This window comes from Schistocerca serialis, chromosome 9 (genome assembly GCF_023864345.2).
Source record: "Schistocerca serialis cubense isolate TAMUIC-IGC-003099 chromosome 9, iqSchSeri2.2, whole genome shotgun sequence".
Taxonomy (NCBI): domain Eukaryota; kingdom Metazoa; phylum Arthropoda; class Insecta; order Orthoptera; family Acrididae; genus Schistocerca; species Schistocerca serialis.
Genome location: NC_064646.1, coordinates 157,526,205 through 157,551,861, shown reverse-complemented (window position 1 = coordinate 157,551,861; position 25,657 = coordinate 157,526,205). Strand labels below are relative to the sequence as shown.

At 39.5% G+C, this 25,657-nt stretch overlaps 1 protein-coding gene across 1 annotated transcript in view; it reads left to right on the top strand.

Annotated features, from left to right (window-relative positions):
• LOC126419289 (muscle-specific protein 300 kDa) overlaps positions 1-25,657 on the top strand; it is a 146,271-nt gene that overhangs the window by 86,862 nt on the left and 33,752 nt on the right. Inside the window, exons 10-11 of the mRNA XM_050086453.1 lie at positions 8,307-8,517; positions 24,992-25,143. Of these exons, the coding sequence (XP_049942410.1) occupies positions 8,307-8,517; positions 24,992-25,143 (363 nt within the window). The remainder of the gene's footprint in view (positions 1-8,306; positions 8,518-24,991; positions 25,144-25,657) is intronic.

Genomic DNA, 25,657 nt, shown 5'->3' with positions numbered 1-25,657 from the left:
TCACAATAAAGAGCTTTGCAAAAAATGAACACACAAATCTGTCTGCGTAATCTCTGATGTCTCTATTATTATTATTATTATTATTATTATTATTATTATGATTTCTCCATACGTAGATGGTTGCCAGTGAAATATTTTCACATTCGGTAAAGAAAGTTGGTTATAGAAAGTTCATGAGAAGATCCTGCCCTAGCAAAAAACACCTTTGTTTTAATGATTGCCACCCCTATTTGCATATTGTATCCGTGGCACACACTCCCATATTTTCCGATACTGCAGAATGAGATATCTTTCTTTGAACTCTTTGTATGTGCTCCATCAATCCTATTTGACGCAGATCCCACACCACATAAACTCCGGAAGAGAATGGACAAGCATAGCGTTGGCAGCCTCTTTAGTAGATCTGTTGGGTTTTTTAAGCATTCTGTCAGTAAATTGCAGCCTTTGGTTCTCTTTCCTCACAGCGTTATCTATGTGATCATACCAGTTTAAGTTATTCGTAATTCTAACCCCCAAGTATGTGGTTGTATTCATAACCTTTAAATTTATGATATGAATATAATAGAGGGAAATATTCCACGTGGGAAAAATATATCTAAAAACAAAGTTGATGTGACTTACCAAACAAAAGTGCTGGCAGGTCGATAGACACACAAACAAACACAAACATACACACAAAATTCAAGCTTTCGCAACCAACAGTTGCTTCGTCAGGAAAGAGGGAAGGAGAGGGAAAGACAAAAGGATGTGGGTTTTAAGTCAGAGGGTAAGGAGTCATTCCAATCCCGGGAGCGGAAAGACTTACCTTAGGGGGAAAAAACGACAGGTATACACTCGCGCGCACACACACACACACACACACACACACACACACACACACACACACACACACACACACACACATCCATCCGCACATACACAGACACAAGCAGACATTTGTAAAGGCAAAGAGTTTGGGCAGAGATGTCTGCCCAAACTCTTTGACATCAGGACCGGATACATTTCATTTATAAGTGATTTAAGCTGTTTCACTGTGCAGAGGAACATTGAGGATATCTACTTACTTGTGTTGGCAGTTGTTCTTGATTTGAATTCTGGAATATTTCCTTGGTCTTCTTTGGTAAAGGAATTTTGGACAACCATGTTCAGTAACTTGCTCATAATACAATGAGAAATGTTACTATCTTGGACATTATGCATTTTATAGAAGTGTCTGGGGTGCTGTGCAAGATAGCATGATCTCAGATCATTTAAAGAAGGCTGGGTTTCACCAGATACTTACAGAAGACTTTATGCCAGTAAACAGGAATTGCAGTTGAGCAATGGCAGCAAGAAATGGGCAAGAGGAAAACACTGCCTACCTCCCTCAGCTTCGATGAATGCATTGAATGTGACAAATGTGTTGGTGTCTTGTCAGTCCATGACAGTTGAAGCTCCTATTAAAACAGATGGCAGAGAAATAATAAGAAAGTGAGGATAAGGATGAACAAGAATCTTTGCCAGTTCATACAGTGTCAATAGTTATTAAAGCAGTGGACACAGTAAAGAACTGTTTTTGGTTTTGCAGTTGACGAAGAATTGATGAACGTATTACCTAAGATGGACAAAACAATAGTAAAGTTAGACTAAAAGAAATAGTCAACCATTGCTAAGTTTTTCAGACCTTTGTGAAAACAGGACGGCACACAATATCTTACTGTGTTATAGTGTAGTTAGGCTAACAAGATGTAAGAGGTATCAATAGTTTGTTGAAGTGGCGATCTCTTATTAGATTACCATTAGTGATTCACCGATGCAGAGACAGTAAATGAACAATGTGTTTTTGTTTTGAGAACAGTACTAAAAATTTCAATTTTGGAATATTTTTATTTTTTCTGTCTGTCATACCAGGTTCATGTTTTCAGTGCTAGAGGCTACACTCTCAAGTCGCATGACTTTCTTGCGTGATGGTAGAAGTGCACACAGCCATTATATTGGGGTAGCCAGTGTTACTGTATTTACGACATTTTGGCTTCTTGTATACTAACATGTAAATTACATGTTCTTGCATTTTCAATTATACTTTAATGAGATAGCTTGTCAGGAAGTTCGGCTTACCCTAAATATGGTACCCTTAATTCTGCATTTTTACTAATGAATAAATCGAATCATTATGATATTAGGTATTTTTCAGTAGTACGTTTTCTCACTTGTGACATTCAAAATCTGTGATCTTTCTAAATGTGCTAACGAGATTCCACAGTATTTCAGAATTTTATGGGATGGTGACAGTGAATTTTCTTAGTACTTCATGTTTAATAATGTTCTATTTTTGTATAAAGGTGCAAGTTTTTCCATTGGTTTCCTCACAGTCATATATCAGTCATGTTTCTGTGGGTCCCTCTCCTTTCTCCATTGTTATCACAAAGTCTTAAAACTTTATTTGCCATAATTCATGTATGCATCAGTTTGCACATATGAAAGATAGTCTAGCTTCTTATGTACTAACTGTCCTGTTTTATTGTTTCCTGTTCTACTTAACTGATCCTGCAACCTAGCAATCCGGTCTTACTCCTTGTTTAATTTATTCATCAAATTCCCTCTCCTTTTCTTCCCCCCTCTTTTATTTTTAATGCTGACTTGACCTCTCCTTTACTCCACTTTACTCACATCTAATCTGCTCCTCTATTCTAACTTCATCTTCTTCTAACTTCAACAACATGGAGGATAGATTACTACTCACCATTTAAAGGTGGTGTTCAGTCTCAAATAGATACAATAATAGAGTGCTGAAATAATGAATCTTTTGGACCGGACTGTCTTTCTGTAGTGGAAAACACACACACACACACACACACACACACACACACACACACACACACACACACACACACACACAAAACTAAGTCTGACGAAACAGCAGTCTGCTGGGATGCGTGGTGTGGGTAAGTATGAGGCATGAGGTAGGGCGGGGAGGGATAGCAGAGTGGGGGGAGGGGGTGGGTGCTAGTGCTACCTGTTATAGCATGCAGGGCCTTGGTGGGAACAGGATAGGACAGTGAAGCAGAGTGTCGAGAGGCAGTGCCTCAACCGATTGGGGACATGGTTATACAGAAAAAGAATGAGGAGAGAAGTAGAGGTGGGGCAAAGGCTTACAGGTGCATTGGCGGGATAGAAGACATGTCGTACGTCAGCAGGAGCAGGAAAGGGTATAGGTAGGTGGAAGACGGGACTAATGACGGTTTAGGCCAGGGGGCTTACGGGAACAAAGGGCATGTTATAGAAAGAGTTCAAAGTTACGCAATCCAGAAAAGCTGACGTGGGTAGGAATAACCCAGATGGCATGGGCTGTGAATCGGTCAATAAAGTGAAGCATGTAATGTTGAGTGGCATTTTCAGCAACTGGATGGACCAGCTCTCTCTTGGCCAGTTTGATGATGGCCATTCATGTGGATAGACAGATCTCTTGTTCCTTGCATTTGTAGTCTTCTACCACCTCCCGCATACCCACTATACAGCCACATAGGTGCACTCCTCTCATGACTCTGTATCTCTCAGGACTGGAGCAACTGAATCATATTGTCTGACAGGGTCTTGACTGTCTAGCATTGTGGCCTCAAATAAGGAATATACTCCCCATCCCTCTCTCAATGGTGTTCTGCTGCCCACCGAATCTACTTACTATCCTTGTTCTACTCCATTCCTGCATCTTACCCCCTTGTATCATAACTTGCATCCTTGCAATAGACCTGTATGCAAGACCTGTCTCGTACATCATCCCACTACCAACTTCTCTTGTCCTTTCACAGACACCTAGCCCATTGGAGGCGTGGCTACCTGTGAAGGGAGCCACGTGACCTACAAACTAAGCTGCAACCACTGTGACACTTTCTACGTGGATATAAGGCTACGTGGATAAGATAAGCTGTCAGTGTGCATGAATGGCCCCTGCCAAATTGTGGCCAAGAAACAGCTGGACAACCCAGTTGCTGAATGTGCTGCCTAACTCAGTGTACTTAACTTTGATTGCTTCACAGCTTGTGCCATTTGGATTATTCCTACCACCACCAGCTTTTCTGAATTGCTCAGGTAGGAACTCCTAACCCTGTTCTTCTCTGGCCCCTGTCTCCCACCTACCTATCCCCTTCCATGCTCCCACTCTAGTATCACAAATGTCCTCTAAAACCAGAGCCCCTACAAGTTCTTTTGCCTTCTTCTCGTATCCTCAAGCATAGCTCCTGATACTGCACCAAACAGCCCTATTCTGTCCCCACCAAGACCCTGCATGCCCCAACAGACACCACAAACATCTTCTCCCACATTTACTCTGCTGTCCCTCCCCTTCCCACCTCCATCCGCCTCATGCCTTCTCCTTACACCTACAACCCATCTAAGCAGATTGCTGCTTCGTCAGATGCAGTCACAGTTGGTGTCCAGTGCCCTGAGACAATGGCTATGTGTTTGAGAGTTGTGCTAGTGTAAATATGTGTGTTTTTCTGCTGAAAAAGGACTTCGTCCAAAAAACCTTCAATATTTTAGCAGCCTTTTTCAACATGCCTGTCAGGTGACTAAACACATCTTCTGTGGTGAGTGGCAGTCTATCCTTTCCATAGTGTTGTTGTTTCAGCCTGGACTTTCCATTGTTCGACTCTTTTGACTTAAACATGTTTTGGGCTAGTACAGGGTGGCTAACCAGGAACTCCTTGATTTTAATATTAAATAACATGAAAACAAAGATTAGTAGAAGAATGCAATGCAACAGAAGGTACATGTATTGTGAAAACAGTGAGAATATTATAGAGCAGTTCTGAAGTAATAGTTACAAAAGCTGCTAACAGATGCACTGTAATACCAATACCTAATGCCTATAAATAATACTCCAATGCCCAGGGTGGTGACATCCACTTTTAAGAAAGAGGCCAAAATCAAATTCTATTGAATGTATGTTTCTGGTACTGGAATATAACAGGTTAAAATATAGTATTACAGCAGCAAGGTTCAGTTTTCAAAGAGGATTTAATGTTCAAAATGACACGATTCAAAAACTACTCACAAGTGCTCTGTTAGATTTGAACGGGCAGGCAGTGTGAGTGACGATTAATGGAAATGTCGGTCCAGGCCAACTTAAATTTGTCCTGAAAATGTCGCCACAATTTCGAGACTTACTCAGAGATATCTGAGTAAATCTATCTGAAGAACTGCATCACAGGCTGTTTTTGAAGCATTTGAGGATGTGTGGAGTTGAGAAGCAATCTGTGTGTGTTTCCAGTCACAAGGTCAAACCTTTACATGCTGTGGGGCAAAGGGCTGACTTTGCAAACCAGAGTCTTACATTAATTGGTGATAAAGGATTTGGTGTTTTCTGCATATGGTTCACAGTCAAATCAAATTTCAGCGTGTGAATGAATGTATGAATAAAGAAAACCAGCGTGAAGTGAAACCACTGTGTTCTGCCAAAATTACAGCTTGAGCTCCAGTATGCATCAGAGGCTGTATTGGTCCTTTCTTCAAGCAAGAAACAGTAAGCAGTGAACACTACATTGGAGTTTTAAAACAATAACATTTTGTCACCACTCAGCAAGCATTGGAGGATAGACCAGGCATAATGTGGTTCATGCAAGATGGGGCTCAACCACAGCATACGGAATGGGTATCTTGTTGAATACTGAACTGTCAATCTGTGTGGCAATTAAATTGATTCCAATTGACATTACAAGATGTGATGGCAAAAATCATTTCAGAATGGAAACAAGTCTTGGTTACAAAGTTATCTAGTTATCTAATATTATTTAATGTTGTTTCACCCTTTTGAGGTATCATTAGATTGTTGATAAAAAGAAGAAGCCAATCAGCTACAAAGAAATAGTGGAGAGGGTGTGGTCCTATCTTGTAAGACTATCCAGGTAAAAAAGAACTAAAAATAATAGCAACTGACGTAAAAGTAGCTGAATATGTAGCCCATTCATCATAAAGCCATATAAAATGGAGAAAGGGTGTAAAAGTAACTGGATATGTAATCCATCGATCATAAAAATGTAGAATGTAAATTGGGCCTAGTTAAAAGAAAAGAAAACAGCCAGTATATCATCAACAAGGTCGCAGAAAAATTTAGACTGCATGTGTTGTGTTAGAGCACACCACCTGACTCCACCACAGCAGTACAAAGTAGGACCATGCTTACAAAATAATCGCGCTATGTGCTGCACATGGCACAATGTCCATTCAGCACATACACAGATATTACTGTGTCAGATAAAGTTGCAAACACTGTGTATAATGTGCCCAGGTGGCGCACGTGATTGGCATAAGAAACATTTACGAAAGAGAAAAACTACATAAATCTAATAAATTAAGATGAATATATGTAAATCATTGCAATCAAATGAAAGCGAAAGTATGTTAAGGTACTCCTATGCAGAGCAGAAAAAATAGGTGAAATCATGAGATGAAGAAACAGTTAGTCAAAATATGTCACTGAAACAGTCATATGAAGTAAAATAGCTGAATTTTAAAGTGGATGGATAGCCTATGTGTACAAGATTAACAAGTGCAAACATCCAAGGTATCAGGGTCAGGGGAAGGGGCAGTCATCAGCATTGCAAACTAGGTTGAAGAGCTATTTTTGGTCATTAAAATAAAGAAATATAAGTTATGGCACATAAAACAGTAACCTATGGTAAAAGATCATTAATAAGACCACTTGAAATCCCCTATCTTTCCCTCACAACAAAATGAACGTAAGTTAAAAATAATGCTGTGGACATAAAATAAAAGGTATATCATTCCAGCAACATACAAAACGCTTTTATCATTGTATCATAATATTCTTGATTTCAGTGTTTTACTTATTTTATTCTGCTTTATATAGGGGTACCTTGCTGTACTTCTGGTATCATGTGATTGCAATGGTTTGCATATATGCATCTTAATATTTTGATTTTATTTAGTTTTCGTGTTTAGTAAACGTTCCTTATGCTGATCATACACACTGCCATGGCATCTCTTTTTGTAAATTGTCTAACATACTAGTCACTATAATCTCTGTCTTGATTGCATCTTGATCAGTCACAATAATATTTCTTTGTGTGTGGGCCAAATGGAAATTGTGCTGCATGTGGCTCATACCGTGTTTATTTTGTAAGTGTGTCCCTATTTGATACAGCTATGGCAGAGTCTGCTGGTATGCTCAGAGTAATGTGATAGTTGTTGAAGTTTTTACGCCACCTTCTTGATAATGTAGTGGCAGCTTCATTTTAACGAGGTCTACTTTATATTTTGTGTGTTTATATGATGGATGCGTTCCAGCTCCATTTCACTGTTTGTTTCAAATTGATTGGCTTCTTGTTTTTATTGACAATCTGTTGATGCCCCAAAAGTGTGACACACATTGATATTTAAAAACTGAAATAATTCGAAACCAGTTGGTGTAGCAACCTGCCACAATGGAGTGGAAAAAGTTTGGCAAATTTCGTTTTCTGTTTATGGCAGTAATCTAATGCAAATGATATATTGAGGACTGCAAGAGATGAAATTCAAAAACCTGAGAGCTTAAAGGTGGAAGATAGGATAATAAAGGCAGAGATTACTGAAAAACCACCATGAAAGATGTAATCTACTCTTATTAACTCTTTCAATTTTTTTTCAGTAATCTCTGTCTTCTTTATTGCACTGTCTTCTGCCTTTAAGCTCTCAGGTTTCAGATCTCATCCAGTGCAGCCCCCAACACTCAGCCTTCCTTTCCATCAATTTTAGTAAGTCTCTCTTGACTCAGGGTTCTGGGCAACATTTCCCTAGCTCTTTCCATTCTGAAACCTTGCCAATCCTTTTCCCCTCATTCCTGATCCTTCCCCTTTGATCCTTCGGCCAGGAGGAGCAGCCACTGGCTCAGAAGGCTTGCACATTTCTATAACTTTTGTGTGTTTTCACAAGCCACTGGTTGGTGAGTAGATTTTTCATCTATGCAGTTACATCATAAATTAATAAATAGTAACATGAATTACTGTCATATGTACCTGTACCGTAAACTACAATTTGTGTTTATTGTCAAAGTTTTTTGATACATTGTAAGGTAGTTTCCCTATCCTAATAAGAGACAGATTTTGAACAGATGTTGTGGAAAATGGACATCCGACAAAGAACAACACTTTACTCTTGCTGTAAGGCTCTAACAAATTGTCTAACATAATAGTCACCATAATCCTTCAAATAGAGATACTGATTCTTATCTGAGATAAATAATTTTATGCAATTCATTAAGAAAATGCAAAGTATTAATGTTCCATGTGCTGTGTATTCTAAGCTTGAAGTTATGAAAACTTCTCACTTAGGTGATACTGCTGATGACAATGCGAGCAACAGACAGAAACCCTCTGTGCGAATACTTTCAGAAAGTGATGTGAAAGACTTCACAATTTATGATGTTGTTTTACCACTACCTGGCCATGATGTAGTATACCCACAGAATGAAACAAAAGAATGGTTTGAAGAACTTCTCCAAGCAGATGGGCTGTCACCTGCCAAATTGAAACAGAGTGTGAGGTTTGTACATCATAAACTTAAATGATTGTTTTATTATAAATTTCTGAACAAGTAGTAGTAAACTTTGAAAATGATGTGTTTGTGCATGTGCTCTTGCTAAATCTGAGTCTGTGAGATTTGTTTGGATTGCTTTTCAACTGTGGATGGCAGTCTGCATTTTGTATATAAGCTACTGTAGTTGTGAATGAGCAAATGTTGCAGGCAATGAAATACATTTACTGTAGTGGGGCGACACCTTTGTTACATGAAATCTAATTGAAATAATGTAGGCATGTTTCAGTTCAGATGCTGTGTGTGGCATTCTGTGTGAAATAAATATTGTCATTGTTTCACTCAGATATTGTTTACCTTCTGCCATCATCACACATTTTAGCCTTCTTTGCTGCTTGTCGTCGTCTTGCCTCCTTTTTCCCTATGCTGGATCATTGTACACAAATTAATTCACATGTAACAACCATCTCTCAATTTCTATCTTTCCGATAGACCCTCCAAGCTGCTAAATCACATTCGCAATTTGGGTAATGAGAGCCTGCATACATGTGCATACAAAATTCCACTTGTATTTTGGTTTTACAAGTTAGCAAAATGCTTTAAATATTAAATGTATCTGATTAATGTTACAAAAATGTAGATGGAAATAAAATGTTAAAAACATCTTTAATGTTTTATTGTTGGTGCACCTTAGTACAATATAATGTGTGTGTGTGTTCGGGGCGGGGGGTTGACTTGACTGTAGCACCTCGACCTGGAGTGGGGGAACATTATGTGGTGGATTTGTCAGGGTGGTGTGGTGTGTGGTTTCTTTGACTATTCTTGTTCCAATACAGTCACATTTTTGTTTTGTTCCAGTCGTCCATATACTCCATACCACAGCCGTACGTGAACATACAGGCTGTTTCAAAAATGACCGGTATATTTGAAACGGCAATACAAACTAAACGAGCAGTTTGTTGCAATATGCTTGGGACAACAGTACATTTTCAGGCAGACAAACTTTCGAAATTACAGTAGTTACAATTGTCAACAACAGATGGCGCTGCGGTCTGGGAAACTCTGTAGTACGATATTTTCCACATATCCACCATGCGTAGCAATAATATGGCGTAGTCTCTGAATGAAATTACCCGAAACCTTTGACAACGTGTCTGGCGGAATGGCTTCACATGCAGATGAGATGTACTGCTTCAGCTGTTCAATTGTTTCTGGATTCTGGCGGTACACCTGGTCTTTCAAGTGTCCCCACAGAAAGAAGTCACAGGGGTTCATGTCTGGCGAATAGGAAGGTCAATCCACGCTGCCTCCTGTATGTTTCGGATAGCTCAAAGCAATCACACGATCATCGAAATATTCATTCAGGAAATTAAAGACGTCGGCCGTGCGATGTGGCCGGGCACCATCTTGCATAAACCACAAGGTGTTCGCAGTGTCGTCTAAGGCAGTTTGTACCGCCACAAATTCACGAAGAATGTCCAGATAGCGAGATGCAGTAATCGTTCCGGATCTGAAAAATGGGCCAATGATTCCTTTGGAAGAAATGGCGGCCCAGACCAGTACTTTTTGAGGATGCAGGGATGATGGGACTGCAACATGGGGCTTTTCGGTTCCCCATATGTGCCAGTTCCGTTTATTGACGAAGCCGTCCAGGTAAAAATAAGCTTCGTCAGTAAACCAAATGCTGCCCACATGCATATCGCCGTCATCAATCCTGTGCACTATATCGTTAGCGAATGTCTCTCGTGCAGCAATGGTAGCGGCACTGAGGGGTTGCCGCGTTTGAATTTTGTATGGATAGAGGTGTAAACTCCCGCGCATGGACGATATGTGGACGTTGGCGTCATTTGGACCGCAGCTGCAACACGGCGAGCGGAAACCTGATGCCGCTGTTGGATCACTAGCTGCGCGTTGCCCTCTGTGGTTGCCGTACGCGGTCGCCCTACCTTTCCAGCACGTTCATCCGTCACGTTCCCATTCCGTTGAAATTTTTCAAACAGATCCTTTATTGTATCACTTTTCGGTCCTTTGGTTACATTAAACCTCGGTTGAAAACTTCGTCTTGTTGCAACAACACTGTGTTCTAGGCGGTGGAATTCCAACACCAGAAAAATCCTCTGTTCTAAGGAATAAACCATGTTGTCCACAGCACACTTGCACGTTGTGAACAGCACACACTTACAGCAGAAAGACGACATACAGAATGGCGCACCCACAGACTGCGTTGTCTTCTATATCTTTCATATCACTTGCAGCGCCGTCTGTTGTTGAAAATTGTAACTACTGTAATTTCGAAAGTTTGTCCGCCTGAAAATGTACTGTTGTCCCAAGCATATTGCAACAAACGGTGTATTTCTATCGCTGCTCGTTTAGTTTTTATTGCCGTTTCAAATATACCGGTCATTTTTGAAACACCCTGTATATTCCTCTTCACTTCATCCCAAGGCCGGTTGTTGCTCTAAGAGTGTCTCTCACTCCTTCCAGCTGCTGAATGAAGAGCAGCTCTTAAACTATAATCTCCTGTATTGTTTCTACCATGTACATCTGTTGTGAAGACTGATCCAAATAGTAGTAACTCATAAATTCATTCAGAGACATCAGTCAATAGCCCGACTACATTGAACTTACTTAAGAGCCGAGTATTTACAGTCTTCTTTTGTCTTTAGTGTTTACATTGTAGTTTGTCCAATTTCTCGGATGTGTTCATGACACCTTCAAGAGGTGTCACCAAGACACAAATGTCCACAGCTAGCAAGTGCTGCTGCGCTCACCACAGTGCTCCTTGCCCCTGCTATGTTACATCACAGCATATGCACCATGTGCAATATCACAGATTCGGATGAACAAAGTGCATTTTTCCCCACTCCGTAAAGTATTTGTAAGAGCCATGAGCACCCTCACTACAGATCCCACCACTGAGATGAAAGATGTTGGGCACTCTTTTTTAACGCATTCTTTACAATTAAACGTAAGATATCTGGTACTATATTACAATCTGTTATCCATTTCATTTATTCTCAGTAAATATATGGAGTATTTCCTTGGCTCTCCGAGTTAGCACGAAAGATGGGTCTAGTAATTAACCATACCATGTTGTTAATGCCCGGTTGTTACACACTCAATAACATTAATTGTGCTTTTAGTGTATAAGTGTGTGAGATTTGTTTTCTTCATGTAAAATGAAATGCATTCAAATCTCAGTTACAAAATATCAGCATACTCAGAATGCAGATTACCACACATTGGTTCTGTGGTAAAATTGTTTGCTGCTAACTAGTTTGGATTCCACTTCCAACATAGTTAACAACTGCCACTCGGCACGACTTCTCCAACTTTAATAACTGTTTTCAGCCCTTTCTATGAGAACTTACTGTACAACCATTCTTCCCTTCAGATGAAAATGATGCTAAGCAAAGGAGTAGATAGCTCTGTTGGGTATATCTAGCCCCAGTTGTTATTTTTTCCTTAAATGCCCTGACCTGACATAAGACAGCCTCTCTGTAGATCTGCCTACCCATTTCAACTCCCTCATCTCATCTAACACAGGGTAAAGTCACCATATAAAATTTGTCTGCACATTACCTCAGTTTCATTTCTCACATCGTGACAGATAGGGTTTACTTCACTTCTGGTGTCTCTTTACCTCATTTTTAAAACATACCACACCATAACCTTTATTAAAAAAATTTTTACCTACAATTTTGTTGATGTACAAAAACACATTGTTGTTAGTGTATAACTTTGGGTAACAATATTCCCATGTTCATTTCCTTTTCTTAGGATGATTTAGGTATGCTACTATGTATGTATTTAAAATTATTCCAAGCAACACATACAGCTCACTTTATTATTAAAATACTGCAAGATATGCAGTGGAACTTTGATTTTACATTCTTCAATTTTATGTTTTTTGTGATTCTACACCATAAATTCATAGCTCCTGTGAAAAACCAGTAGGATCAATGCTAAAAATTCAACTGATTTTACATTTCTTCCTAGTAAGGTTTGCCTTGGTTTCGAGTTCTTACTGGGCCTCTCACTTGACTTTATTCCTTTTGCTTCCTATTGACATTTGATGTGACTGAATGAGTTATAAGTGGCGCAACAGACACAGTTCACACCAGAGGTGGTGGCGGAGTTAAGGGAATATTTTAGGCCATTGTGAAGAGGGAAGACGGGAGAGAGAAAATGCTGGCACAATCCGCATTGGTGTAGCCACCATGACTTGCAACATATAGCTTCACCACGCAATTATGATACAAAAACTCCTAGGATGCAGCAGTAATGGAAAAACAAGACTGTCCCACAATGTGTTCCGGATAAGCCGATACGTGATGTAGGGGCCCAGCCATCAGCTTTTCTTGTGCCACTTAGAACTCAGTCTCATCTTTTTGCGTGTGTTTCCGATGTACTGTATTAAGCAACAAAATCGATTTTCAACCTTTTAAATTCAAACACTGAGTCTCGAAGAATATATTCAGTCATAATCAACGAAACGTTGCCCATTTCTGGCTAGTGAATTCTTATTGGCTGGCGATTTGTTAAGTCACCCAATAGCCACCACAGCCTCCACCCCACACTAACATATGTAAAATGAGATTGCCTACAAGATGTGTGGCAAGGAGGAGTAGCCCTTCAGCGACAGTGGGGTGAAAGCATTGTGTGAAGTGCTGAAAATTACTTTTCAACAGGTAATGTGGTAAGACAGAGATTACACATGGAAGTAGAACAAAGGTTTTTCGATAGCACATTTTAAAGACTTTCGTGTTAAAATCTGACATGATGCAGTTGCAACAAGTACATACACACATACTTTGCACCACACGCACCAAACACCGTAGATCGTAAAGATTGGCAGCAGTGTTCGAAGGCATGAAACGAAACTGTGGCACCTGAGCTTTCTTTCAAATTTACATTTTGCACAGTCTACAGGAATTCACTGAACTGGCTTCTATAAGCTTTTGACATCAATTGGGGAAGTAAACTCATGTTTTCATGTCTCGTGTTTCTCTCATCAAACCCAAAATATCACTTTTAACAGTAGTGAGCATATGAAGTGTGGCTCATAAGAAAAACATTAAGTAATAACAGCAATAGTGACAAAGCATGTCATTAAGCAGATTTCCACATTTATGCATATTGTTTAACCACTTCCACATCTGTGAGATTTTAAGAACTGATGAAATTCATTACCACAAATTGTTGTAGAAACATTGTACTATGCATTTAATTTCCTTCAACTAGACAGATTTTATACAAAGTGTTGGAGAGGATTGCGATTTATCATCATATATGCCAGTTACATGTGTTTTTGCTCATATTTTGGGGGGGTTTTAACATTTACCTTAATTCTGCATTTTCCTCAGTTTTGCATTTTTTGAGTATGGACTGCACGAAAATATAAAATAGAGGTTTCACTGTATAAAGCAAGGACTGAAATTGCCATTTTCATGCTTCGAAAACTCAGTGGATTTTTATATTGGTGACAAAACCTGCTACAGTAGTCGAGATAACTGTATTTTCGTCTCTCCATACTCAGGTACTTCATAAAACACATATGTCTTAATATATATTCAGATGATTAACTGTCTTCTGACACGGATGGAATGTTATGTTTCTTAAATATAACCTAATTTTTATACCTGCCACTCCTATTCCTTGTGTAGCACCTTCTCTATTTAAAGTTGGTAACATAATGTTGTTCTGTTGATAGCGAATCTGTGGTATCAATTTACTGAGTTCTTGCTAAATGGCACTGCTTCTTCTGCTCGTTATGCTCATGTTAGCATGGTTAATTTCAGACTCTTGCGCTGCACGCATAGGCTCTCCCCTGTTATCTTCCCCCCACAATGTATGAAGTACCTAACGTGCAGCATACTGACAAACACAATAAATGTATGGTATGAAAATTACGTCCATATGTACAAGTCCTACCGGTCATCCTGTTGCAACAGGTTGTGATCAAAACAGTCGGAAAACAGAAGGGTTTAACCAGTAGAAACTTATGAATATGGATAGAGGAAAAGATAGAACTTGTACACTTTGCAGAGAAGGAAGAAAGGAAGTAGAGATTAGATTCATTAAAGTTGAAGGAAGAAAGAAGATGGCTCCAAAACAGAATCCCTTACTACTCCCTACCCCAAGGAATTACCACATCTGCCAATGCTATTTGTTGTGGCACCGGAGGGAGAAGTTGTTTGACATTTGCTAATGAACAGACTTTTCACAACTTCACTGTTGCAGGCCCCAAAAGTTAACCTTAGCAAATATCTGTTGTAAGTGTGGAAAGAAAGAGCCACAGGTGAAAGAAGGGGGGGGGGGGGGGTGGTGGGTAGTAAACTGTCAGTCATCATCAGAAGTCTGTCTTTATTGTCATCATTATCAACTCACCATAAAGAACCTCTAGCATAAAGCAGTAGAAACCCTACCATTTTGTATTGTTCCTCATAAAAAAAGAAAGAAATCCCAAGTATGCGTAACAGGATATGTATACTGAGGTGATAAGTCATGGGAGAGCAATATGTACATATACAAGTGGCAGTAGTATCACATACCATAGAAAAGGCCAGCGCATTGGTGGAGCTTTTATTTGTACTCTGGTGAATTTTGTGGAAATATTTATGACCTTGAGTATGAAACGATAGTTGGAGCTAGATGCATGGGACATTACATTTTGCAAATAATTTCAGAATTTGATATTCCAAGATCCAGAGTGTCAAGAGTGTGTTGAGAATACCAAATTTCAGGCATTATTCCTCACCACTGACAATGCATTTGACAACTGAAAGCATTTCTAACAGGCAAGCAACACTGCATGAAATAATCATAGAAATCACTGTGAGACATACAACGAATGTATCCACTAGGACATTGTGGTAAAATATGGCATTGATGAGTTATAGCAGCAGACGACCAAAGTGAGTGCCTTTGCTAAGAGCCTGACATCGCCTGTAGTGCTTCTCTTTGGCTCATTGCCATACCCGTTGGACCCTAGACAACTGCAAAACTGTGGCTCTGTCAGGTGAGTCACGATTTCACTTGGTAAGAGATGATGGTAGGGTTTGAATGTGGTACAGACACCACAAAGCCATGGGCCCCAACTGTCAACAAGGCACTGTGCAAGCTGTAGTGGCTCCATAGTGGTGTGGTAGTGGCTCCATAATGGTGTGGACTGCTTTTACGTGAATGGATAGGGTCCACTGGTTATGTTCAGCTACTTGGAAACCATTTGCAGCCATTCATGGGTTTTATGTTCCTAAACAACAATATAATTTTTATGGATGACAATGCACCATCTCACCAGGCCACAATTGTTTGCAATTGATTTTAAGAACATTCTGGACGATTGAAGTGAATGATTTAGCCAACCTGATAGCCCAACGTGAATCCCATTGAACATCTAGGTGACATGATTGATAGGTTAGTTCGTGCACAAATCCTACACTTGAACACTTTTGCAGTTATGGATTGCCATAGAGGCAACATGGCTCAATATTCAGGGGACTTCGAACAACTTGAGTCCATGCCACATCGAGTTGCACTATGCTGGGTAAAAGGAGGTCCGACAATTAGAGGTATCCCATGACATTTTTCGTCTCTGTGTATGTATGTGTCTATCTTTTTTGTTTAAGAAACCAACCCTATGTTATAAATAGTTCAAAAATGGATAATTCCAGTTATCTGCTTAGCAACTTTGAGTGCTATATTCTTGCTTTCACAAACTTGGATGCAATTTAGTTATTAAATAAGGTAGAATAGTAAGAGGTACGGAACATAGAGTAACGTAAGGGAAAGGAGTTTGTGTGGGGAACTTACAGAAGAAATATCCAAGCCATTAATTCGGACTGCAGATGTGGTTTTATTTTGCCGAATTTGCAGTGTGTAAATTCTCCTGGGGTGTATATTTCTTAACTGTATCAATATTGTATAATTCATTTTTCTGGCCTGTATTTGGATGAACATGAGCAGTGCCTTAGGATTTTGTATTCTTACCACTTGGAAAGCTCCACAATACCATGGAAAGAACTTACTCATCTCCTTTAAATTGGAACTATGATGGACATCTTTTACTAAGTTGTCATCTATACTAAATATAGGCATGTCTGCTGTGTTGTTAAACTTAGGTAGTCTGCTGTGTGTGGACTCCTTTAACTTGCTTTTTATCTTATTGTCTATTACTGCTGCCTCTTTTCTTTGGAGGGGACCATTTAAAGAATTCTAATACTGGCTCTCTTATAAATTTCTTCTTCATTATCTCTACCGGTGATAATGCAGTGGGCGTATGGAGTAACAAATTCAATATGACCTGGAATTCGGTATCATCTGTGCCCATGTTGCATATGTGTTGGATTCACCTCCTCATCTGGTTTGAGCTTTGCAAACTGTTTCGAAATGTTTATTCTGTTTCCCATTTGAATATCCCCAAAAAACTCTAGAGGTACACCAACACATTATTATTAGTTTCATTAGTTCTAAATTCTATTTTTACATTTTCTAAGATGTCTCATAATTTCTGCATTGCCTTTCTGTGTCTACAATACATCCCAAAGAATTTTTTTTAATACTAGTAGATTCAACTGTATCCTGTACTTCATGTAACAGACTCCTGTAATCTCTCTTCCAAACTGGTCAAGGATGATTGAGGACTCAAAATTTCATTTAACAGTTTTTCCACCTCTGACAATTTGACTGCTCATGTATACGTGAGATTTGGGTGTCATAGGATTGTACGTTATTGTGAACTTCTTTCAAATGATTATGTACCGCATTGCTCATGAAAACACTTTGTGTGTTAATATCTATCTGTACTTTGTTAGGCAAATTATTTAATTATTTCTTCATAGCAGTAATTTTATTTCTCTGTACGTTAACTGTTATCATTAAATCCTTTTTAAATTCTTATGCCCGCAGTTTAATCACCGCAACTCATTAGCAGTAGGCTCTAATTTTTGATTCATACTTTCTTCTAACTTCTTGAGTGTAGCATCCCCTTGAGCTGGAAAGATAGCTTCCACTTCAGGTTTAAGGGCACCGTGTGAGTTTCTTCATGTATCTTCTAATTTCTCGTTAAATGCTTTACTGTTTTACTCCATAGCTTTACTGTTCTACTCCACAAATTAAATTACTTAAACTATTCTGGTCCCATTTTTCTAGATCACAAAGCCGTACACCACTAATTAAATTCCCAACTAACTAGTTAAACTAGGTGTTCACTAGACTGACAAAATCACAGCTCACCCATTGCACATAGTAGTGATCTGTGGACACTGCCACCAACGGCACAAGTGAAGTTGGTGTGTCGATTGAGAAGCTGTGGCGGGCAGCTGCTACTCTGACAACCATCAATGTGCATTATTTTTTGGGAAGGATACATGTGCATCTTATCCTATATGTAGTGTCAGTTTTAAAAAGTGAAGTGTATGTTTATGTGAAGAACCAAGCCAGGACCACTTGAAATCAATTTTAAAAGTTTTCCACAAAATCATGCATAAAATAAAACATGCATTGTAACACTACTTTTACATTACATTTTCCCACTTGTAACTTATGTAACCTGGTAGCTGGTAGTAAGCCTCAGTTGGCTCTCGGTCTTTCATTGTTTATTGTCCTCAAGCTGTTAATGAATTTGACTAACATATTTTAACCCCTTAATTTGACAATTTTTTTCCCAAATTATGTTCCAAAAAATGTTTTTATTAGTGAGTGACATTACAATGGATATGTAAAGACAGCTTTTGAAGCTCATAATTTTTAGTTACAAAATCTTGAAGATCACCAGTAATAAAATCCTGTGCACACTGATGCACTGGACTTTGACTAAATATCCTGAATCTTGAAGTCATTTTTTAGTTTCTTTGTAGCTGAGAAGTCTAGCTATTTGTTTCACAATGCTTTCCTTGGTACGTAAATCTTGGAAGAGCAGGCTGGAGCATAATTGATATGTTTATCTCTTACCACTGGTGCAATGCTTTCCTGTGAACATAAATCTTCGAAGAGCTGGCTGGAGTACAGTGGATGTATTCATCTGGTACCACTAGCGAGCACTTGTCACTCAACTAATGAACTGTTGTCACTTTCAGTCTCTAATGAAGTAACATCACATTCTTCTTCACTTTCTGAGCCGATAAATTCAATGTCAAACTTGGTATCATTATAGCTATCCTTCTTTGTAAGCATTGCCTAAACAAGATAGGAGTGTGTCTGAAAGCCCATCTTTAATTGTCGAGTATTCAAAGCTTAAAGACGATGTCTAGTGACAGCCACCTCAACCAAAACACAACAGCCAGCCTTCAAATGTAGTACCAGATGCTCTCTAGCAGCCAAACACAATGCTGAAACAGATATAAATACGGTTTTATTTTTCTGTAGGTCTTTTCTTAGGTTGCCTGAGTGTACTCGCCATTAAGTTTGTCAGAATAATGAAAACGAGACAACCCGGGTTTTGAAGTTGAGTGGTTAAGCAATGACAGTCAAACTGCAGTAATTGGTCTTCTTTCTCTTCTTATTTAGCCACACATTATGTAAGAGTGTAAATATTTGAACCAGGTTAGCAAGTTACACTGATAAGTACTATTTAAAAAGTTCTCTGGTTGCAGACTAGCACACTAACTTACGTAATTCGGGCATGGACTGTACATTTTGATACCGAAGTACACACTGTCCACATTATGTATTAGTGACATGATGTCTGAACACAAGTGGCAAATTGCATGATTGTTAAATATGATTATATTTTGGCAGCTAAATGGACCGACTGCATGCTGCTGATGTAAATAATGCTAACAAATGATTAACTCATACTTTTTGTTCAAAACTTATTATTTTATAGATGCATGTAATATCAGAAATTATATTTTGCCTGAAGTATACACCTATTACGTACTAAATAATAGCATAAAAAAAGCAAAATTAGGAGTCAGAGAGACAGTAGACACCAATAAGGTTAACTAATAGCTGTATAATTAGAAAACAGCACAATAATAGGTACTACTTTTTGGGGTATATTTTGAGACAGATGATTTCTGAAGCCTGCCAAAAAATGAGAGGAAGTGATATCTTCTGAACCTTACCATTCCTTTCACTTCATCCCTCTTCCTTCCCCTTCAACTCTTCTGCCAGGAGGAGGAGCCACTGGCTCTGAACGTTGCACATTTTGTTAACTTTTGTGTGTTTTCTCCTGCTGCTGCTTGGTGAGTGGATTCGTCTATCCAGTTATATTTTCAGAAATTGTTTATTTTTGTTGAGATTTTATGAATTAAGTTCTTCAAAAAGTAAAATATTTCTATAAAGTAGGAGAGTGATCTCTTTCAAATTAACTGTACCAATTTAGAAACAAACAACAATTTGCTCATAGAAAATTTCAACAACACCTGATTTGCATGTATAGTTACTACACTCTGTTCATGAAAAGAATAAACCTGATGTAAACATTACATTTGCTTGGATCTCATTGGATTTTGTTTCATATGGAATGGAAGCCAAGCTGTGACCAGTGCTGTCAAGTGCGATCATAAGAATACGTTTTATGATGTGTTGCATGCACATAGACCGTGCGATTATGCTGAACAGCAGCTTTATCGGTGCATGCTTGGACAGCACTGGCCAACCACCGCTCCAGCTAACCTGCAGTGATGTGAGCAGTTGCAGTTCATACATAAAAAGAGATGACCAAAAGGACAATATAGCTCTGATGTCATTTAATTTTTAAAGAGAATGAAATAACATTCGGAGAAACTCCCACACTACTGTGGCCATCTTAGGTGACTAAACGGAAAGGTCGTTCTCACCTGACATAGTATTCTAATTACAAACAAGAGTGAGGAAAATTTCTAACTTAAACATAGGGTAATTTTTTTGAGCAAGCTGTGTGTGTTGAATACTGAAGCCACAGAATGTATTAATTACCGTCAGTCGTCTGCTTATCTCTTAGCTCCTTCCTTATCTGAATCTGAGAAATACATTTCAGTTCTGAAAGTGTCACCTGCTACTTTGATAATGAGTCTATCGACAACAGAATCCACGAAGGCAGCTAGGCCCAACATTTTCTCTTTTTCATTTATGATGAGCTGTTCTATATTATGCCATCGTTCGGCAGTGACACGTGAAAAAGCTGCGTGCGTTAGTTCCATTATATCTGGCAGCTTAACAGTCTTGTTACTTTTTGGGCCAAATCCCACAACTTGGCTCCAGAACTCTCCAGATTAGTTCTGTTGGGTTCATATTGTAATTGTACAGAAGCAAATGTAAAACTACAGCATTTGTATGATGATGTGCTCTATGCTGTGAAAATGATTGTTTTTCGTGTTTCTACGATACATATCTTCCTCTGTGGCATAAAACGATGGACATGGTCCAAATAAAGAGGATTTTGTGTCTCATTTTTGCCTTAAAAATTAAAATTATTATGTTTTTTTTTTTTTTTAATTTAAGCAACTTTTCATGAACAGTCTTTTATAAAAACATCGATAATTAATAATTTGTATTTGAAATGAAAACAGGAATTTTGCATCCAATATGTAATTAGAAACAAGAAGACATGCATTATTCATAAAAAAAATGAATTTTATAATTACGAGGTGTAGGTATTTCTTATAGAACAACAGAAAAAAAGATACTGAATAGATTTGAACCAATGAATCATTAAGTGCATTTGCACTGCGCTACTCGTGTGATGTGGATATACTTATCAACTGTATTACACGCAGTGGCTGGGAAAGCTTCAAAGATGGTTATCTCCATAAATTTATGAAAAACAATAAGAACAGCCTATTTCTTGGCAATTTTTAACCTGGTGATCTGCGAACAACATTTCTCCAGTTGTGATGATCAGGTAGAACATCTTACAGATGTTATCCTTATCGCTGCAGTACGTTGCACTCTGCACACTTCCTCTTTATAATGCTGTCTTCTGGTCCCTTGTTGGACCGGGCAGAGATGCAATGCGTGCATAGAGATGTCTGTCTGTGTTTTTAACAGCTTTTCTACGATGGCAAACTGCATTCGTTATGAACAGGTGCATGCACTGTGTTGTCATGTTCTTTGGGATAGCAGAAAAGCTAGCTGGGTTTCCTTTATTGGTTCTTTTAACACTTCCGGAGTGGAAGTTAGTTCTTGTGTCTTCCATTGTGTCGGCCAACCTCCGATGGCTCTCTGGGACCAAGGTCCATTCCCTAACTTCTGGCCTGACAGTAGCAGATGAACTCACATTGGACGCTATTGCTATCTGCATCACCTTGGCCTGGTATTTTGCGGGGATTTAGAGCTCCACTCACTATCCTCCTGCTTTCCTCCATTGGAAACGAGTGGAAGCGGCTTGGCCGATACGCTTCTCTTCTCAGGATCTTGAGTGTTACAATGCTGCCTTTACAATGGCAGAGCTAGATCATGCTGTCACTTCATGCCGATCCTCCGCCCCAGGGCTGGGACATGTCCACATTCAGATGTTGCACAGCTTTTCTCTTGCGGACAAGAACTTCCACCGTCGTATGTACTGTCACATCTGGGTAGAGGGCATGTTTCCTCCCAGGCACTGGCATGAAGCCACTGTCATACCCATACCTAAGCCTGGTAAGGACAAACATCTTCCTTCTAGTTATCACCCCATTTCTCTCACCAGCTGTGTTTGCAAGGTGATGGAATGGATGATTCATGCTTGGCTGGTATGGTAGCTTGAGTCTCGCAGTGTACTAACCACTGCACAGTGTGGATTTCAAGCACGCCGATCTGCAGTTGACCACCATGTCACTTTGTTAACCCAGGTCATGAATGTTTTTTTTTTTTTTAGAAATACCAGACTTTGGCCATGTTTTTCGTTTTGGAGAAAGCCTACGACACCCGTTGGAGGATTGATATTCTTTGTTTCTCTACATGTGGGGCTCCTGTGGCCACATGCCCCCGTTTCCTTCAGAAATTTTTAAAAGACAGAATTTTCAAGGTATGTGTGGGTTCTGCCTTGTTGGACACCTTTATCCAGGAAAACAGTGTGCCTCAGGATTCCATCCTAAGGGTCATCCTCTTTGCTATCACCATTAACCCTATTATGCTGTGTCTCCCACCAGGCATCTCCAGCTCCCTTTTCGTTTATGATTTTGCAATCTATTGCAGTTCTCCATGGACTTGTCTCCTTGATCGGTGTCTTCAGCAGTGTCTTGATCATCTCTACTCGTGGAACATCGACAGTGGCTTTCACTTTTCCGCTGGCTAAACCATTTGTTTGAATTTTTACTGGTGCAATTGGTTTCTTTCACCGTCTTTACTTATTGGGCATGTTGCTCTTCGGTTCGTTGAAACTATGAAATTCCTGGGGCTTATGCTTGATAGGAAACTTCCTTGGTCCTCCCGTGTGTCTTAGCTGACTGTGTGCTGTATGCGGTCCCTCAGTGTCCTACGTGTCCTCAGTGGTACTTCCTGGGGAGCAGATCATACCACCCTCCTCCATTTGTACCCGTCCCTTGTCCATTCGAAACTAGACTATGGGTGTTATGTTTATGGTTCTGCACATCCATCCCTCTTACACAATCTTGGTACTACTCACCAATGTGGCATCCGTTTGGCCACTGGTGTCTCTTACACACTGGAGTCTCTTACACTAGCCCGGTTGAGAGTCTGTATGCAGAAGCTGCCAAACTACAGTTGTCATTCTGCTGTGACTTCCTCCTCAGCAGGTGCACATGCTGTTTGTCTGCCAAATCTGACCACCCATCCTATGCTTCCTTCTTCGATGACTCCTTTGACCGCCAGTACGGTGCGCATCCCTCTTCTTTTATACCTTGTGGATTTCGCTTGTGCCTCTTGCTCCAGCAGCTTAACTTCACACTACCAGCCACATTCCCAGTGGGTGTGAACCCTTCACCACTTTGGCTTTGTGCGGTGGCCTGTGTCCACCTTGTCTTTAATTTGCTTCCTAAGGACATGACCCCTGCCTCACTATATCGCCATAAGTTTCACAACTTTCACACGGAACATTGCAATAGTAGCTCTGTGTACACTGATACCTCTTCGACTGACCATGGTGTCAGTCATTGGCACCAACTATTTTCAGTATTGGCTTTTGGAGCACTGCGCAGTATTTGCAGCAGAGCTCTTCGCCCTGTATCAGGCCGCACAGTACATCCGGCAACGGAGGCTTTTCAATTACATTATGTGCTCTGACTCTCGTTGTACCCCTCAGAGCCTCTGTGTACTGTACACCATCTATCCCTTTGTGCAATGCGTACAGGACAGCTGTTACTTGCTCACTTGTGATGGATCCACTGTGATGTTTACATGTGTTCCTGGTCGCATCAGTCTGACCGGAAACAAGGCTGCTGATGCTGCTGCCAAGGCTGCAGTCCTCATACTTCAGCTTCCTAGTTCTTCCATTCCTTCTGATGGTCTCTGTGTTGCCGTCTGTCGACAGATGGTGTCACTTTGGCATCAGCACTGGTTCTCTTATCATGGGATCAAGCTCCAGGGAATTGAGCCTCTCCTAGCAGCTTGGACGACCACCTCTTGGCCCTCTCACCATGAGACCATTTTAGCTAGATTGTGTATTGGACACTGTCTTCTTAGCCGTCGACATTTGTTAAGTGGTGCTCCCCCACCATTTTGTGCTCATTCCCCTCAAACTTTGACGGTTCAGATTTCCTGATAGAATGCCCTTTTTTTAACGACGTATGTTCTCATTTATGTTCGCCATCTGACTTATTGGCCATTTTAGTGGACAACACACGGGCTATTGACTGAGTTTTAGTTTCTATCCATTGTAGAAATATGGCAAAAGACATTTAATCTTTAATTCAGGACCTCTGTGGCCCATTTTATTGTCCATTCTCCAAGTCCCTGTTTTTAGCTGTCTTTCCTTTTGTAGATTGGGCTTAACATATAGTCAGTTTTTAACTCCTTTTTTGTCTTTATGTTCTCAGTTTTGACATGGGTGCATACGACACTCTTTGTTTTTGCGCCCCAAAACAAAACAAAGATACTCTCGCTAGTTTGAAAATCAAATGGTAAACATCTGAAATATGACTGTGTTTTTAATGGACAGAAATTTTATTCAGGAGGATATTGTAAAACATGTCTTATTACTTTCCATTATTCAGTCACCTTGATATTCTTTGTTTTCCCGCTTCCAAGTTGTGAACTCTACGTCTAATGGATTTCTAGAATAGTTAGCAATGTCCATACTCTACTTACCTACTCCTCCCATCTCCTCTCCATGAGCTAGTACTGCTGCAAAATAATTTGAATAATTTAGTAGTTTTATTCAAATTTGTTTGATACACCAATAACATTTGAGGTACTTTACAAAATTTGTTGGTATACTTCCTTCATTCTCAGAGATATTTCTGGCTGCATTATCATCAGGACACAAGAGAATGTGTAATGGAATTCATTAAGGCCTATAACGGTGATTCCAAAGAAGTTTCATTGGTGTATCACACAAGTAGCAGACATGTTTGTGGTTGTACACTCAAATACCAAATCTTTCATCTTTGTTTTTCAGAGCTTATTCCGTGGGAGGTGCTTACAGACACATTGCAGTTCGTCCTACAAATGTGAGCTGGAAAATAATGCATTATTCAGATCCACAAACTACTCTGGTGCTTTCTGATCTTGAGGAAATGCAGAAAGTTATGCCACCAGAGGATGAAAAAGGTATGTCAAAGTGGAATGTTGAATTCTATTTAGATGACACAACTATAAAATAATTATTACGTGGAACAGTGTAAAGTGCAGGCAGTTTCTTTTGGTGGTATCTATTCTGACAAGTCAAGCAAAAAATCTAAACTCACAGGTGCTACACAAATTGGCAAATATATTTTTACAGGCAAAAACACAACACAGGATTTTAATGATTTCATTGTGGGAGATCATTTTCTTTGCAAGATGTGCACAGAGATCGTCGAAACTTGAGTTTGTACTTTAGCCCACAATCAAAATTTGTTTTACCTAGTTTATACCTATTGCCTCATGTTTCCATAGGTCTTCTGTCTCATTGTATTCTTTTCTACACGTTCATTAACAGTCAGTTTTTGCTTTGGTCAAGGAGTTGTCATTTGGCAGTTATTATTCATATATAAAGGTGGAGTTCCTTCTATTTTCATAGTCCTGCCATACTGTTGTATTTTGGGGAGCTGAAATTCCGATACTGCCGAAGTTAAAGAAGAGA